This window comes from Somniosus microcephalus, chromosome 9, assembly GCF_052327205.1.
Source record: "Somniosus microcephalus isolate GS21.2 chromosome 9, FLI_Smic_1.0, whole genome shotgun sequence".
NCBI classification, from domain to species: Eukaryota; Metazoa; Chordata; class Chondrichthyes; order Squaliformes; family Somniosidae; genus Somniosus; species Somniosus microcephalus.
Genome location: NC_140995.1, coordinates 9,852,690 through 9,871,107, shown reverse-complemented (window position 1 = coordinate 9,871,107; position 18,418 = coordinate 9,852,690). Strand labels below are relative to the sequence as shown.

At 42.3% G+C, this 18,418-nt stretch overlaps 1 protein-coding gene across 2 annotated transcripts in view; it reads left to right on the top strand.

Moving 5' to 3' along the window:
- Nucleotides 1-18,418, top strand: part of asap2a (ArfGAP with SH3 domain, ankyrin repeat and PH domain 2a) — a 210,422-nt gene that overhangs the window by 102,147 nt on the left and 89,857 nt on the right. Inside the window, exons 3-4 of one of the 2 annotated variants that reach the window (XM_085996347.1) lie at nt 5,313-5,458; nt 7,679-7,753. In XM_085996347.1, the coding sequence (XP_085852473.1) occupies nt 5,313-5,458; nt 7,679-7,753 (221 nt within the window). Of the gene's footprint in view, nt 1-5,312; nt 5,459-7,678; nt 7,754-8,583; nt 8,679-18,418 lie in introns of those variants that run through there. The other variant, XM_085996348.1, reaches the window with a different exon arrangement.

The following is an 18,418-nucleotide window of genomic DNA, read 5'->3' as shown; positions in this document are numbered from 1 at the left end:
CTCTGTTGGAAATATGTACATATAACAAGTGGAAACAGAATTAGGCTTTGGTCTGATGGCCTCCACAGTTGAATAAGCAGCGAGTACACACTATCCAAGCTTGATGAATGTCAATTTTTGCAAAGTAACAGAATGATGTTGCCTTTTGTGGAACTGTAACTCAGAATAAATAACCATCTAGAGGGAGACAAAATCATGGATGTAAGAAAAAATATTTATTTTATCCTCTTGAAGTAGCACGAGGCCTCTGGAGGTGCAGAATTTTACCTCCCAATGTTGTTTTGCTTTCTGTCTCCGGAGGTAAAAGTGCTTTGGTGGTAAATATAATTGACAGCCGTTGCCACCATATCATTTTATTCTGACTGGTTAGATTAATCTCAGTTATCAGTGTTAAGTTTGAACAACTGTGCATCCATGTGCGATTGTACATTTGCAGTTGCAATGTTGTATCATTGCTGAGAAACTGGACTGAATGTACACGAGGTGAATTCAGGACACAGGCAGCCATGCTATATTGTAGAATGTGGTATTGGTTTTCATTACTTAAAATTTTAATTTTTGTGTATCAACCACAAATTCTATACTTTTTACATAAATGCTGTGGGAAGCAGTGGGCTCGTGTTACAATCAGAATTTTTAATTTGCGGTCTTGGGACGACAGCCAGTGTAGGTCAAGAAGGATGGGTGTGTTGTATGAGCGGGACTTGGTGTGGGATAGGATATGGACAGCATTGTTTTGGATGAGCTGAGGTTTATGGAGGGTGGAGAAGGGGAGGACTTGGTCATATTGCACTGAAAAATCACCCACTGCTGGTCTGCTGTTTGATCTATTTTCCAACCAATTAATCTGGGCTAAATTGCATTCATCGCACTGAAATTTCCAGTCATAACAAATTTATCTTTGATTCCCCTTTTTCATCATCTGTTTTCAAAGTGAATCTAATGAGGTTATTGCCAATTTATTTTTCACACGTTCTCTCTATTTTTAGGTTGCTTTCTCGACTTCGAACCAGATCTAACACTGCCTCATTCTTGGTTGGTCATGCAATGCTGATTTGAAAAAAAGCAGTTGTGGATGAATTCTAAGGACTGCTCCCTATTTTGACCTCAAACTTTTGCCTAATTCCATTCTATTTTGGGATAATTAAAGTTCCTCAGTATTACAACTCTGTTATGACTGAAAGCATCGCCAAATTGCCTACAAATCTCAACCTCCATTGCATTTCCGCTGTTTGGTAGTCTATAGTATATTCTCTATATGGTAACAGACCCATTTATTATGATTATTAAACTTAACCCAGACAGGAACCGTCTGAGTACAACCGTCAATTAAAACTCCTTTTTATTGCTGTAATCATGACCTTAATTAATAAGTGCATCTTTCTCCCTTTTTTCCTTCTGTACCTCTCCTGAAAATTTTAAAAGCAGAAATATTTCATTTCCAATCTCTCCCTGGCTGAAGCGGTTTCTTTCAAGGCTACAACATTATATCCTCCATTTTAATTGGTGTTCTCTAGTTCCTTGATTTTATTTTGATTACTTCATGTATTTCCATATTAATACTGTAACCCTGAGCTACTATCACCCATTCATCATCCTTTTCCTGCCCATTTTTTCATTCAAGTATCAGTTTGGCTCAGTCATAACACTCTTGACCTCTGAATCAAATGATTCTGGGTTCAAGCCTCACTCCAGTCACTGGAGCACAAAGTCTATACCGACTCCATGCAGTACTGAGGAAATGCTACATTGTCAAAGGGGCCATCTTCTGGATTAGATGTTAAAATTGAGGCCCCGTCTACTTGTTCACTATTTAAAGACGAGTAGGAGCGTTCTCCCAGTGTCCTGTCTAACATTTCGCCCACAACCAATACCGCAAGAAGCCGATTAACTGGCCATTTGTCCTATTGCTCCCTGTGTAGTTTGCTGTGCACAAAAATTGGCTGTTGGGAGTGCCTACACAATAATGTGGAATCAACTTCACATTCATTGTCTGTGAAGCATTTTGAAACATCTTGAGGATGTGAAAGATACTATACAAATTCAGTTTATTTTTTTCTTTCTGTGATAGCAAGGCTAATGGACACAAGTGCAAAATTAGCAGGTTTATGTAAAAAGAGAGATTAGAAATTTTCCCATATACCTGTAGTGCAATGATATTCATAATATGCTTGAATGCCATTTGGGGCCCACTTCCCTGTTGGCCCTTGGTTGAATACTGCTTCATGTGCCTCTGGCCCTTTACATAACAACTGTTAACAGTACATGATGATTATAATCAGGAATTCAGTGGGGAATTGCAGATGCAACCCTGCATCCATTCACTTCATAGTGTAGTGTGTTGTAGTATCCTTGAGGGTGTTGTGCAAGCATCATATCTGTTTAGGTTATGTTGGCAAGACTCGAGTAGTGGATATGTAAACTAAAGTCCCAACATTGGTAGTTAATGTCTCAATTAAAGAACAGGATTGAACATTTATAAATATAGAAGATGATGATGTATGGAACACAGTGAATCCATTGCTGGTAGGGCTGTGGAAGATAGACATTTGGGGCTGGATTTTGTGAATGGAGGTGAGTTGGAGGCAGGACTGCTGCTTGTCGTGTCAATGTCCAGCCTCCATCCTCGCCTGACCAACCAGAGGGATTTTCCCCTGATTGAGCTTGTTAAGCCCGCCCTGCGGGCTCAGCAGGCCAATTTAGGGAGGAAGTCACTGACAGATCACGTCAAAAGGATTATATGCCTTTCCCGCCTCCAGGAGACGGGACCCGAAGCTGCACATCTTCCCGCCTCCTGGCAAAAGGGCACGGAGGCGGGATGGGGGTGGCTTTGCCATCCGCCCTCACTTTCTCCAAGTTTACTGGCTGTCCCGCCTCCATGCCCGCCTCCTCGGGGCTTGGAAAATCCAACCCTTAGATTTGTAAATATGATTTGTAATTGAGATTAAAGGAACTGTGAATGCTAAAAGTCTGAAATAGAAATAGCAAAACTAGACATTCACAACCAGTTAATCATCGTATTATAAAGGATAGTGCAGTCTGGAGTATCTTACAATGCAGTAACAAACCCAAGTGTGGAGATGACCTGTACAAAAGGTTACGGCCTTGAAATTCCACCATAGGATATTACTATATGAACACTTAATTTTTTTTTGAATTTCCTCTCCACTAATTTAGCCAAACTGTTAACTCATTTAAAATAAATGGAAGTTTGAAATAAAAACATAAAATGCTAGCAGTGCAGAACAAGTCATTCAAATGGGTTAAAGCTCCTGCTATAAGTAAATTCAGATGAACACTAAGGGCTGGATTTTGATACTGGAGGCGTGTAGGAGGCGGGACTACAACTTTCGGGGTTGTAGTCCCGCCTCCATAGAGTTGTGGCCAACCCACGCGATTTTCACTTGATTGACCTTGTTGAGTCTGCTCAGCAGGCCAATTAAGGGCCACCCGGCAACAGGTGACGTCACAGATTGACATTTCATCTGTCAAGAGCTTTTGACAAATGAAATATCAGTGTTTGACAGCTTTTTGAAGCTGTCAAACACTGACAATCTGTACACTAAGTTAATTCCTTCCTCTCAGGCTGATTTAGCGATCTCTCCAGAACAGAAAGCTGAATGCTGCAACTTTTGACCATTCTCACGGCCATTCTGCTTTCTGTGCCGGTGAGATGAGGGACTCCCGAGACCTGAAGGAAGGAAGGCTGTAAATGTAAGTAAAACGTCTTTAAATACTTTACACACACCAAACACACTTACCTCTGCACTCATCACTCTCCTGAACACCGGACATCTGGAACCCTCCAAGCCCTTCAGCCCGACGGTCCGCTTCGCTAACTTGGCGTGGTTTGGAGCCGTCGGGAATCCCACACTTCAGCAATAAAAATAGGGATTAGGCTAAAAACTGCCTAACTACCTGTTAACAGGCAGTTAATTGGCATTAATCCCCTTCCTGCCTCGGGGAGGCGGCTCCCAGCACAGGTCGAGTATCCGCCTCCTTTGAAACTGGCATGGAGGCGGGTTGGGGGCGAGATGGGTTCGTGCCCCCCGATTTCGAGATTTTAACCCCCCACGTGCCTCCAATCCTGCCTCAACGGCCCAATGAAAATCCTGCCCTTAGCATTTGTATCCTTATGTCCCATGGTGCAATTTCAAGGCCAGAATGATTTACCCTTAATTAGAGATTGGTTTGTTTGTATGTTTACACCAGAATTTAAAACTGATGGGTATCTACTTGTGTAGCAATTGTTTGATTTGGTAAGGAGTGATATTGCAATTTAATTTACTGTCTGATTGTAGGAAATATCATTGCTTTTACATGGGTGGGTTTCCTCCGGGTGCTCCGGTTTCCTCCCACAGTCCAAAGATGTGGGGGTTAGGTTGATTGGCTATGATAAATTGACCCTTAGTGTTAGGGGGATTAAATACGTGGGGTTACGGGGATAGGGTGGGATATGTGTTGGTGTAGGGGTTACGGGGATCGGGTGGGATATGTGTCGGTGCAGGCTCGATGGGCCGAAATGGCCTCTATCTGCACTGTGGGGATTCTGTGATTAGTTGCTATCCCATGGCTTTGCACGCGGAGAATCTAAACCAAGAGTAGTCCTCGGGCAAAGTGGTATTAGAGCGTGGGTGATAATTGGACTAGGGCATGTGGATGTAATGCATTTGTTATTTTGAAGTCATTTTTATATTCCATTATAAATTCCTATGCCCACATTTATGGCGTAAACTGTAAATTTAAACTTGTTAAGCTGTAATTGCATCCTCCTGCTGCAGCACCTCTGTGGGGAGAGGAGGTAGTTACAGAGTGGCGAGTTTTCATAGACAGTTTCCATTACAAATGTGGAAATAAGAATTTGTAATGAAAAAGCTAACCGGAACATATGAACATGCAAAATTGACGTAAGTGCCTACAGATGTAAGATTTTTAATATTGATAATTACATTCATAGAAATGCCAAAATTAAGGAATGAGATTTTAAATGAACTGTCATTTATTTTATACCTTGTTAATAGTGGTTTTTTGTTGGGTTTCTCATGTCTTGAACTTAATGCAACTGCACTTGGGATCAGGGATTTTTTAATTTTCATCAGATTGGATCATTTAAAATAATGCAATGAAATGCAATAATTTTATTTTTGTAGCTTCATGTCTGTTCCACTGATGTGACTGTTACTTTGTTAAAGATAATTACATGTTTTAATGCTGAACTGCCCAGATTTAGTAATAAGTAGCTGAGGTCACTGTTGCAATGTCACAGACTGAATGGAAATTACTGTTTTGTGAATAGTTTTCTTTCTGTGCAGGCCATGTAGAAAATGAAGAACAGTACACACAAGCACTAGAGAAGTTTGGCGGTAACTATGTCTGCCGTGATGATCCTGATCTAGGCACAGCTTTTCTGAAGTTTGCTGTCTTCACAAAAGAGTTAACTGCACTTTTCAAAAATCTGGTAAGGCTATAAACTTGTATCCCTGTGCATCTAAATTCTTGAACAGTTATAATTATGCATACTGTAGTCCTGTATATATTTGATCAAAATAGAATGTATAAAATAATTACAACAGAATTTGGGAAAGCAGTGCGTTCAAGTTTCCAAGGCAATCAGCTGTTGGGTTATGTGTATGCTGCATACTGGAAAGACCAGTAAAGCGCTATTCATATTGGATAATGGATCCGCTATGTGAGGACTGATGACATCCCCGGGAAATATCTCTGCATTGAAAGTATTATGAGCTGTACAGAAGAGCCTGTGAACTATTATTTTCAGAGAAAAACAAGGAAAAAGCTACTATGGAACATATGATGAGGCAAGTGCTAGCCCCAACTGCTCTGTTTTTACCTGTATTAAGCTGACTGAAATGTAGCTTCCAAACAGGAGTCACCAGTCAACTTCAACACAAAATCAGTGGTGTGTACTGCTTTGGTGTTGAGGTCAAATGGTGATTCCTGTTTGGAAATCCCTGTTTATATCTCTTTGTATTTTATTGGCACCAGCTGACACTGACTAACCCACAAAGAAACTATTTTATATTGCAATCGTTGTTAACCAGGTTGTGGAACTAAATTTTCTAGTGACAGAGGATCACTGGAAATCATTTTCTAGCACTTAAAGCTGCAGCCATCAATTAACAAATCAGGAGTAAAAAAAACTAAGTGATGGACATCATCAGGTTTTCTAAGTGTGAGGGAGACATTCACAGCATCCAAGTAGATTATCTTCAAGGCCTTACAGTGAGCACCATTTCTGGATCTGGCACAATTCCATTTTACCTTCTACGGCTGTATGTCAGGAGGTAGGCTTCAGCTCTCAGGACTGAGTAATGGGACAAATAAGTCTAGCACAGTAGTAACTGCAGATCCCGTTTGCGATAAACAATGGTGAAATAATTATGGAATGGATCCTTATCTGATTGTGGGTGAAGGATGTACAGAAAGGCATTCCCTGTGGGTAGAAAGGGTGTAACTAGGTAAAAACATCTTATTCCATCTTTCTCAGCATTATATTTTTAAAGACCTTAAGGAAAGTGACACCATGTATGTGATTGGAGGCAGTACTTGATGTCTGACCAGGCATTAAGTTAGCAGCACCCCACACATGCCTCATAAAGCTCACAGTAAATAATTCTTGGTGAAATACTAAGTCTTGATGCCTTTCCCAAGTAAACTGTAAACTCTGCACACAAACTGAATGTTACTGTGGTGTGGAACACTGGATTATTTCTTAAAATTGTGCAATAAGTGGATCACGTGACTTTTAAGGGATGATTTTCCTGGTTTCCCCTTTGCCTCAGTGCTGGACGGGAACCTGTCAAGGCCCAGATGCAGCAGGATTTCCTGTCCCAGATCTTTGACACCAGAGATGCATCCAGGCCGTGTTAGAGAGCAGCCACCAAAAACTGCTGTGCTGTGCAAGGAGATGTTTGATCCTTTTTAGCTTGCTTCTGGGTATCTTAGTGCAAACTCCATGCCGTTTTCTAGGGGCACCCCTGTGTCTGGGTGCCGCACGGCCATAACTGCAGCAGAAAGAGGCAGGAGACCTGGGACGCCTAAGTTATCATGTATGTTGTAGCTTTTTAACTCTTTGACTTAGAATATGGTGCGAGTATGGGTGTGTGAGGGAGCGAAAACAAACCTTCTACATACTTGCACATCAAACATTTTCAAATTATAAGTACAATTTCCATAATCCAGCTTGTTGAAATATGAAAGAAACCCTTTTCCCTGAAAGGATCCATCTCAAACCATTTTTTTCCCCCCTTTGATAGTGGAAGCTTTTTTTCCAAATGTGCATGGGTTCACCACGAAATTCAAACAATAGTTTTGGTCTACAATTCTTCCATTCACCTCCCATCAAATCCTTACGTCATTACTTCCAAATGCATTTAATAGTTGAAAAAGAACTAATTAACAAGAACAAACCAGCTTCAAATTGTGCAAATCGTTCCTAGGAAACTACATTTTTCTTTTTAAATCCTGCAAATCAAGTAATTCATCCAAAATGGTTCATTAGCATGGTTACATTACGCAACTACTGAGGCATTGTACAACATTGTATCATTTGCATGGATGTTCCATAATGGTAGTATGCAAGAAGGGCTTGCTGAGAACTGCTATAATTGTGGAGTTTTTTTAAACATCAGAAATGAAATTGATATTTATCACCATACAGATTCAGAATATGAACAATATCATCACTTTTCCTCTGGATAGCTTACTGAAGGGAGATCTAAAAGGAGTTAAAGGGGTAAGTTTTTGGTTTCTTTATTTTGTAGCTCTCTTTACAAAAAAAAAACTCCTAATTGTTTCCAATTTGAAGATTTGTGAATATTATATGACAACATTTTTTTTTAAACTAGTACCTTGTAGCAAAGATCCAGGGGTCTATGAGTGAAAAGACTGGTTAGAATGCTAGTTTTGTTTTCCACATTGTTGCTTTTTCCCATTATGTGCACGAGAATTAGTAAAAAAAATCTCAAAAGAATCAGTAAATGTTTGCGCTAGAGCTACAGGATTTTGAAATTACATAGAATTTTACAGCATAGAAACAGGTCTATGCTGGTGTTTATGCTCCACAGGAGCCTCCTTCCACCTTACTTCATCTCACCGTATCAGCATATCCTAGGAACAGGAGTAGGCCATTCAGCCCCTCGAGCCAGTTTTGCCATTCAGTGAGATCATGGCTGTTGTGTATCCTAACTCAGTATATCTGCCTTGGCTCCATATCTCAAGATTTTTGCTCGCCAAGGATATTATGAATCTCAGATTAAAAATTATTAACTAAGCTAGCATCTACTGCTTTTTGTGGGAGAGTGTTCCACACTTTGCATGAAGGAGTGTTTCCTAACTTCTCCCGAATGGCCTGGCTCTGAATTTAAGGTTATGTCCCCTTGTCCTAGACTCTCCCATCAGCGGAAATAGTTTCTCTCCATCTACCCCTATCAATTCCTTTCAAAATGCTAAAAAAATTCAATCAAATCACCCCTTAACCTTTTATTCCTTTCTCCCTTCTGTACTTATCTAGCTTCCTCATAAATGCATCTATGCTAATCACCTCAAACACTCCGTGTGGTAGTGAGTTCCACATTCTGAGTAAAGAACTTTCTCCTGAATTCCTGAAATAGACATGCCTTTTTAAACATCATTTATTCATCGCTTCGAGAATATTAGTGGTGAGTTAATGAACAGCAACGTTTAAGTGATGCTATCTGCTGCTTTTTTTATGGTATACTCACAAATTATTGCCTAATTGGAGTTATTTTTCCAAGGTAGAATAAAAAGTAAAGATAACCGAATGGCACAGAACGTCGACCTAAAGCCCATGCTTTTCAGTACCTGAAGAAATGGCCAATTTGATTTGGTCTATTGTCTTTTAAGTATAAATTGACATTTCAGGTATTTTTAGCCATGGTGTATCATATTCAATATCATCTATTAAGCGAAGTCCCTTTGTAAAATTAGTGTTATCCAGGTCAATGAGCAAATATCTTCGCCAGATTCTTAAGATCATAAATCCGAAGCAGATTTGAGTGGTAGAACGCTTATTATACAAATTTACGGCACAGAAGGAGGCAATTCGGCCCATCATGTCTGCCAGCCGAAAAAGAGCTATCCAACCTAATCCCACTTTCTAGCTCTTGGTCCGTAGCCCTGTAGGTTACAGCACTTCAAGTGCAAATCCCAGTACCTTTTAAATGTAATGAGGGTTTCTGCCTCTATCACCCTTTCAGGCAGTGAGTTCCAGACCCCCACCACCCTCTGGGTGAAAAATGTTCTCCTCAACTCCCCTCTAATCCTTCTACCAATTACTTTAAATCTATGCCCCTGGGTTATTGACCTCTCTGCTAAAGGAAATAGGTCCTTCCTATCCACTCTATTTAGGTGTCTCATAATTTTATACACCTTAATTAAGTCTCCCCTTAGCCTCCTCTGTTCCAAAGAAAACAACCCCAGCTTATCCAATCTTTCCTCATAGCTAAAATTTTCCAGTCCTGGCAACATCCTCGTAAATCTCCTCTGTACTCTCTCTAGTGCAATCGCATCTTTCCTGTAATGTGATGACCAGAACTGTACGTAGTACTCTAGCTGTGGCCTAACTAGTGTCTTATACAGTTCAAGCATAACCTCCCTGCTCTTACATTCTATGCCTCGACTAATAAAGGAAAGTATCCTGTATGCCTTCTTAACCACCTTATCTATCTGTCATGCTACCTTTAGGGATCTGTGTACATGCACTCCAAGGTCTCTCTGTTCCTCTACACTTCTCAGTATCCTACCATTTATTGTGTATTCGCTTGTCTTGTTAGCCCTCCCCAAATGCATTACCTCACACTTCTCCGGATTGAATTCCATATGCCACTTTTCTGCCCACCTGACCAGTCCATTGACCTCTTTCTTTCTGCATTCTACAGCTTTCTTCCTCACTATCAACCACATGGCCAATTTTTGTGTCATCTGCAAACTTCTTAATCATGCCCCCTACATTGAAGTCTAAATCATTGATGTATACCACAAAAAGCAAGGGACCTAGTACTGAGCCCTGCGGAACCCCACTGGAAACAGCCTTCCAGTCACAAAAATACCCGTCAACCATTATCCTTTGCTTCCTGCCACTGAGCCAATTTTGGATCCAACTTGCCACTTTCCCTTTACTTTTCTGACCAGTCTGCCATGTGGGACCTTGTCAAAATTTTGCTAAAATCTATGTAGACTGCATCAAACACGCTACCCTCATCGATCCTCCTCGTTACCTCCTCAAAAAATTCAATCAAGTTAGTTAAACGACCCATCCTTAACAAATTCATGCTGACTGTCCTTGATTAATCCGTGCCTTTCTAAATGACGATTAATACTGTCCCTCGAAATGTTTTCCAATAATTTGCCCACCAATGAGGTTAGGCTGACTGGCCTGTAATTACTTGGTTTCTCCCTTAAACAATGGTACATAGTTAGCAGTTCTCAAATACCACACCTGTAGCCAGAGAGGATTGGAAAATTATGGTCAGAGCCTCCCTTGCTTCTCTTAATAGCTTGGGATACATTTCATCCGGGCCTGGTGATTTATCTACTTTCAAAGATGTTAAACCCCTTGATACTTCCTCTCTCACTATGTTTATCTCCTCTAATATTTTACACTCCTCCTCTTCAATTACAATGTCCGCATTGTCCCTCTCTTTTGTGAAGACAGCTGCAAAGTATTCATTAAGAACCATACCCACGTCTTCTGCCTCAACACACAGGTTACCTCTTTTGTCTCTAATAGGCCCTGCTCTTTCTTTAGTTATCCTCTTGTTCTTTTTATGTATTTATAAATCATCTTTGGGTTTTCCTTGATTTTGCTTGCCAATATTTTTGCATGCCCTCCCTTTGCTTTCCTAATTTCCTTTAATTTTACCCCTGTACTTTCTATACTCCTCTAGGCTTTCTGCAGTATTTAGCTCTCGGTATCTGACATAAGCTTCCCTTATTTACCTTATCCTATCCTGTATATCCCTTGACATCCAGGGGGGGCTCTAGATTTGGGAGTCCCACCCTTTTTCTTTGTGGGAACATATTTGCTCTGAACCCTCACTATCTCCTCCTTCAATGCCTCCCACTGCTTTGACACTGATTTACTTTCAAGTAGCTGTTTCCAGTCCACTTTTCCAATTGAGAACATTTACTCTTTGTCTTCTTTCATAACTACGCTAAATCTAACTGAATTATGATCACTGCCACCAAAATGCTCTCCCACTGATTTCCCCCCTTCCACCTGCCCTGCTTCATTCCCTAAAACCAAGTCCAGAACCACACCCTCTCTTGTTGGGCTTGCTACGTACTGGCTAAAAATGTTCTCCTTAATGCATTTTAAGAATTCTGCACTCTCTATACCTTTTACACTGATTCTATCCCAGTTAACATTAGGGTAGTTGAAATCCCCTACTATTACTGCCATATTGTTTTTGCACTTCTCAGAAATTTGCTTACATATTTATTCTTCTGTCTCCCTCTGACTATTTGGGGGTCTATAGTACACGCCCAGCATTGTGATTGCCCCTTTATTGTTCTTCAGTTCAACCCATATGGCCTCATTTGATGATCTTTCTAACATATCATCCCTGTTCACAGCTGTAATTGTTTCTTTAACTAATATTGCGAACCCCCCCATCTTTTTTATCCCCCTCCCTATCTTGTCTGACAACCCTGTAACCAGGAATGTTGAGCTACTGTTCCTGCCTTTCTTTCAGCCACATTTCAGTAATAACTGATATGCGTGGCTAAAGGGATGGTGCAGGAGGGAGGGCTTTAGTTTCCTGGATCACTGGGTCTGCTTCTGGAAAAGGTGGGACTTGTACAAGTCGGACGGTTTACACCTGAACCAGAGGGGAACCAATATCCTTGCGGGGAGGTTTGCTAGCACTGCTGGGGGGGGTTTAAACTAACTTGGCAGGGGGATGGGGTACAGAGTGGAGCTATAGTAGGGGGTGATTTACAGCCAAATACAGAGGGAAAAACAAGTCAGCTGGGAAGGCAGAGCAAATATGTGAAGGCAAAAGAGAATCTGGCAGGGCTGGAAGGCATTTATTTTAATGCAAGGAGTCTTGCAAATAAGGTGGATGAACTGAAGTTGTTGTTGAACACATGGGAGTACGATATTGTTGCTATCACGGAGACATGGTTGAGGGAGGGTCAGGACTGGCAGCTCAATATTCCGGGGTATAGAATCTTCAGGCGAGACAGAGGGGGGTGTAAAAGGGGAGGGGGTGTTGCAATATTAATTAAGGAGTCAATTACTGCTGTAAGGAGGGATGATATATTAGCGGGTTCCTCTAATGAGGCCATATGGGTAGAACTTAAAAACAAAAAGGGGGCAAGCACTTTGCTGGGAGTGTACTATAGGCCCCCAAACAGTCAGGGGGAGATAGAGGAACAGATATGTAGGCAAATCTCAAGAAAAGTGCGAAAATAATAGGGTAATAATAGTGGGGGATTTCAACTTCCCCAATATAAATTGGGATAGTCAGAGTGTGAAAGGCTTAGAGGGTGCAGAATTCTTAAAGTGCATCCAGGAGAGCTTTTTGAGCCAACATGTAGAAAGTCCTACAAGAGAGGGGGCGGTACTGGACCTAATTCTAGGGAATGTAGCCGGGCAAGTGGTGGAAGTGTCAGTAGGAGAGCATTTTGGCGACAGTGACCATAATTCGGTGAGATTTAAGGTGGTCATGGAAAAGGACAAAGACGGCCCGGAAATAAGGGTTCTAAATTGGGGGAAGGCTGATTTTAATATGATAAGGCAGGATCTGGCCAAAGTGGACTGGGAGCAGCTACTTATAGGAAAATCCACATCAAAACAGTGGGAGACTTTCAGAAGGGAAATAGAGAGAGTACAACGCCAACATGTTCCTGTAAAGGTCAAGGGTGGGACCAACAAGCAAAGGGAACCTTGGATGACAAGGGATATACAAAAATGCATTAGGAATAAAAGGGGGGCTTTTGGCAGTTACAAAAGACTAAAGACGGAAGAAGCCCTAGAGGAGTATAAAAAGTGCAGGGGCGTACTTAAAAAAGAAATTAGGAGGGCGAGGAGGGGCCATGAAATAACACTGGCGAGCAAAATAAAGGAAAATCCTAAGATGTTTTATAAGTATATTAAGGGCAAGAGGATAACCAGGGAAAGGGTAGGGCCCATTAGGGACCAAAGTGGCAATCTGTGTGTAGAGCCAGATGAGGTAGGCGGGGTTTTAAATGAATTTTTTGCATCTGTGTTCACTATGGAGAAAGACGATGCAGACATAGAAATCGGGCAAGGGGACTGTGACATACTTGAACATATTAGCATCGAGAGGGAGGAGGTGCTAGCGGTTTTAGCAGGCCAAAAAGTGGATAAATCCCCAGGCCCGGACGAGATGTATCCCAGGCTGCTGTGGGAGGCAAAGGAGGAGATTGCAGGGGCTCTGACACAAATTTTCAGAACCTCTCTGGCCACAGGGGATGTACCAGAGGACTGGAGAACCGCTAACGTAGTACCATTATTCAAGAAGGGTAGCAGGGATAAACCAGGGAATTACAGGCCAGTGAGCCTAACATCTGTGGTAGGGAAATTATTGGAAAAAATTCTGAGGGACAAAATTAGTCTCCACTTGGAGAGGCAAGGATTAATCGGGGATAGTCAGCATGGCTTTGTCAAGGGTAAATCATGTCTGACAAATCTGATTGAATTTTTCGAGGGGGTGACTAGGGGGGTGGATGAGGGAAATGCTGTGGATGTGGTTTACATGGACTTCAGTAAAGCTTTTGACAAAGTCCCGCATAGGAGACTGGTCAAGAAGGTAAGAGCCCATGGGATCCAGGGTGCCTTGGCGCGTTGGATCCTCAACTGGCTGAGTGGCAGGAGGCAGAGGGTGATGGTCGAAGGTTGCTTTTGTGACTGGAAGCCTGTGTCCAGTGGGGTACCTCCGGGATCGGTGCTGGGTCCCTTGTTGTTTGTGATCTACATAAATGATTTGGATGAGAATGTAAAAGGTATGATCAGTAAGTTCGCAGATGACACGAAAATTGGTGGGGTGGTAAATTGCGAGGAGGAAAGCCTCAGGCTACAGGACGATATAAACGGGTTGGTCAGATGGGCGGAAAAGTGGCAAATGGAATTTAACCCTGAAAAGTGCGAGGTGATGCATTTTGGACTTACAAATAAGGCAAGGGAATACACAATGAGTGGTAGGACCCTAGGAAGTACAGAGGGTCAGAGGGACCTTGGTGTACATGTACATAGATCCCTGAAGGCAGCGGAACAGGTAGATAAGGTGGTTAAAAAGGCATATGGGATACTTGCCTTCATTAGCCGAGGCATAGAATATAAGAGCAGGGAGGTTATGATGGAGCTGTACAAAACGCTGGTGAGGCCACAGCTGGAGTACTGTGTGCAGTTCTGGTCGCCTCACTATAGGAAGGGTGTGATTGCTTTGGAGAGGGTGCAGAGAAGATTCACCAGGATGTTACCTGGGATGGAGCGCCTCAGCTATGAAGAGAGGCTGGACAGGCTGGGGTTGTTTTCCTTGGAGCAAAGAAGGCTGAGGGGGGACCTGATTGAGGTGTACAAAATGATGAGGGGCATAGATAGGGTAGATAAAGAGGAACTTTTCCCCTTAGTAGGGGGGTCAATAACAAGGGGGCATAGATTCAGGGTAAGGGGCAGGAGATTTAGAGGGGATTTGAGGAGGAACTTCTTCACCCAGAGGGTGGTTGGAATGTGGAACTCAATGCCTGAAAGGGTGGTAGAGGCAGGAACCCTCACAACATTCAAGAAGCATTTGGATGAGCACTTGAAATGCCATTGCATACAAGGCTATGGACCAAATGCTGGAAAATGGGATTAGACTGGACAGGGATGGATGGGCGGCGCAGACACGATGGGCCGAAGGGCCTCTTTCTGTGCTGTAAAACTCTATGACTATGACTCTATATTTCCACGTGTCTATCTGTGCACTCAGCTTATCTGCCTTATTCGCTAGACTCCTTGCATTGAAGTATATACCATTAAGCACTGCCAAGCCCCTTTGTTGTCTATTTTCTAGCCTTTATTTACTTTCCCTTCCAAACTCACTTACTAATTTTCTGCATACCATTTCCAGCTTTGCTTCTCTCTTCTGAATCTAAACTCAGGTTCCCATCCCCAAGCTAGTTTAAACCCTCCCCAACAGCAGCAGCAAAACCCCCCATGAGGATATTGGTCCTGGCCATGTTGAGGTGCAACCCATCCAGCTTGTACAGGTCCCACCTCCCCCAGAACCGGTCCCAATGCCTCAGGAATCTAAAGCCCTCCCTTCTGCACCATCTCTCCAGCTATGCATTGATGTGCTCTATCCTCCTTTTTCTGTACTCACTAGCGTGTGGCACCGGGAGTAATCCAGAGATTACTACCTTTTGAGGTCCTGCTTATTAATCTCTTTCCTAGCTCCCTAAAATCTGCCTGCAGGACCTCATCCCTCTTTCTACCTGTGTCATTGGTACTGATATGTACCACGACTTCTGGCTGTTCCCTTAACTATTGAATCCCATATCACTATTGCTTTCCTGACCTTCCTCCTCCCCCGCCCAGTACAACTGAGCCACCCACGGTGCTGTGGCCTTTGCTCTGGCTGTACTCCCCAGAGGAACCATCGCCCTCTGGTTAGAGAGTGAGGGGACTCCTGTGCTTGGTCCTCCTTGTCTGTCTGGCAGTCACCCATTCCCTTTCTGCCTGCAAACTCTTAAGCTCTGGGGTGACCACCTCCTGAAATGTGCTATCCACGTAGTTCTCAGCCTCGTGGGTGCACTGCAATGACGCCAGCTGCTGCTGAAGCTCTGAAACCCGGAGCTCGAGCTCCTCCAGCTGACGACACTTCTTGCACACATGGTTGTCCAGGACACGAGAAGCATCCTGGAGTTCCCACATGGCACAGGATGTGCATTCGACAGTACTGAGGTGCCCTGCCATGTCTCTGTTTATTAGACTACTAACTAAACTTCTTAGTTTAACCCACTGCCCTAACTGAGAGAGAAAAAAGACAAAAATACTTACTCAAGTTTAACAAGAACCACTGAGATACTAAACACACAGAACCTAAATATTAGATATCTAGATACTTAACTTAGAGTCCTTGGTTCTGTGGCTTCACTCCTCCTCCTGAGTTGGACGTGAGAAACCACCTTCCTCCTCTCCACCGAATTCCGACTCGCCAAATTCCTTCCACTCTGATTGCGATGCATCCAGCTCTATCTCCAAGCTCTGTGCTCAAGCTTTAGTTTAAGGATTTTGTCCCCTTGATGGTTGATTGGAATGACTGCATCACAGAGCAGTGATAATTGGATTTGCATTCAAGTATGTATATTTGGAGGAGTGAGTTCACATCATGACCTAGTCATCATAGGAACAGTGGCTGTTTTTAAAAGGCAGGGGTTGGTTGATTGAGAATATTACTCCAGTATTGTACTAACCCTGTTCATTAAATAGTGATGAGCCTCTGATTGACATACATATCCAAGGATGAAGCAAATGCTCCACCTTATTTGCTATGTGTTTAATACGTTTATTTAGTTTTCCTCAATGGAAGACATTTGTTAAATTTACCAGACGTTGGATTTTTGTCTTGGGTAAACTTGCATATCATGCAGTATGGAATAGTATTTGGATAGGGATGGAGATTCTCTTCCTTTTCATACTTAAATTTCCCATCACCTGACCCCTCTACCTAACCCCCGCGCCCCCCCCCCCCCCACTCATTTATAGGGCTTTAAACTAAAAAGGGGCGGGGAGGGGTCAGCTGAGGGGACATTTAGAAATCTCAAGAGAAAAGTCAAGGCAATGGAGCAGTGTAGCGATTTGGGTAAAGATAAGCAGTGTGACAGGAAGGGACAGAGAGTTTGACGGTAATAGTGCTTCAGCGAATAAGGTGAAAAAAAGGGAATAATGGTAAAAAGTTAAAATTAAAGGCTCTTTATTTGAATGCATGAAGCATTCATAACAAGATAGCCGAATTAGTGGTACAAATAGAGATAAATGGGTTTGATCTAATAGCCATTAGAGATGTGGTTGCCAGGTGACCAAGGTTGGGATCTAAATACTCCAGGGTAATTGACGTTTCAGAAAGAGAGGCAGAATGGAAAAGGAGGGGTGGTAGCCCTGATAATAAAGGATAACATAAGGACAGTAGTGAGAAAGAATCTTGGCTTGGAAGATCAGGAAGTAGAATTAGTATGGATGGAGATAAGTAATAACATGGGGCAGAAAACACTGGTGGGAGAAGTTTATAGGCCACCTAACAGTAGCTATACTGCTGGACAGAATATTAATCAACAAATAATAGGAACTTGTAACAAAGGTAATGCAATAATTGTGGGGGACCTTAATCTTCATATAGACTGGGCAAATCAAATTGGGAAAGGTAGTCTGGAGGGAGATCATGGAATGCATTTGTTACAGTTTCCTAGAACAATACGTCATGGAAGCCGACCAGGGAACAGGCTATTTTAGTTCTTGAACAGGAAACTCTCGATTTACCGGCACCTAAATAACCGGAAATCTCTGTTAACTGGCAAAATTCAGGAGTAGGTTCAGGTAAGTTTTACTTCATATTAATGGCCGTTCCTGGATCTGTGGCTGTGTAACCGGGGTTCCTGCACCTGTTGAAGCTTGGATCTGTTGCTGTGTACGGGGCTCTCGTACCTTTTACTATACCTCTCTGTAATCCGGACTTTTTGATAAACCGGCACCACGCCGGTCCCGTCGGTGCCGGATAAAAGAGAGTTTCCTGTATTGTGTAATGAGATAGGGTTAATTAGTAATCTCACAGTAAAGGATCCTCTGGGGAAGACTGATCATAGTATGGTAGAATTTCACGCTGGTTTTTAGAGTGAAATACTTAAGTCCGAAACTAGAATATTAAACTTAAATAAAGCCAATTGTATCGGTATGAGGGGCGAGTTGGCTAAGGTAGATTGGGAAATTAGATTAGAAGGTATGATGGTAGATAAGCAGTAACAAACATTTCAAGAAATATTCCAAAATTCTCAATGAATATAGTTCCACTTTAAACAAATATTTTGTACACAATTGAAGACACAAAAAACATACCAAAAATAGTGGGGAACCAAGGAGCTAATGAGAATGAGGAACTTGAAGTAATTAAGATCAGTAGAGGAAAAAGCACTTGAGAAACTAATGGGACTAAAAGCTGACAAATCCCCTGGACCTGATGGCCTACATCCATGGACTCTAAAAGAGGTGGCTGCAGAGATAGTGGATGCATTGATTGTGATCTTCCAAAATTCCCTGGATTCTAGAACGCTCCCATTGGATTGGAAGGTAGTAAGTGTAACGCCGCTATTCAAGAAAGAAGGGAGAGAGAAAACAGGGAACTACAGGCCAGTTAGCCTGACATCAGTAGTCAGGGGG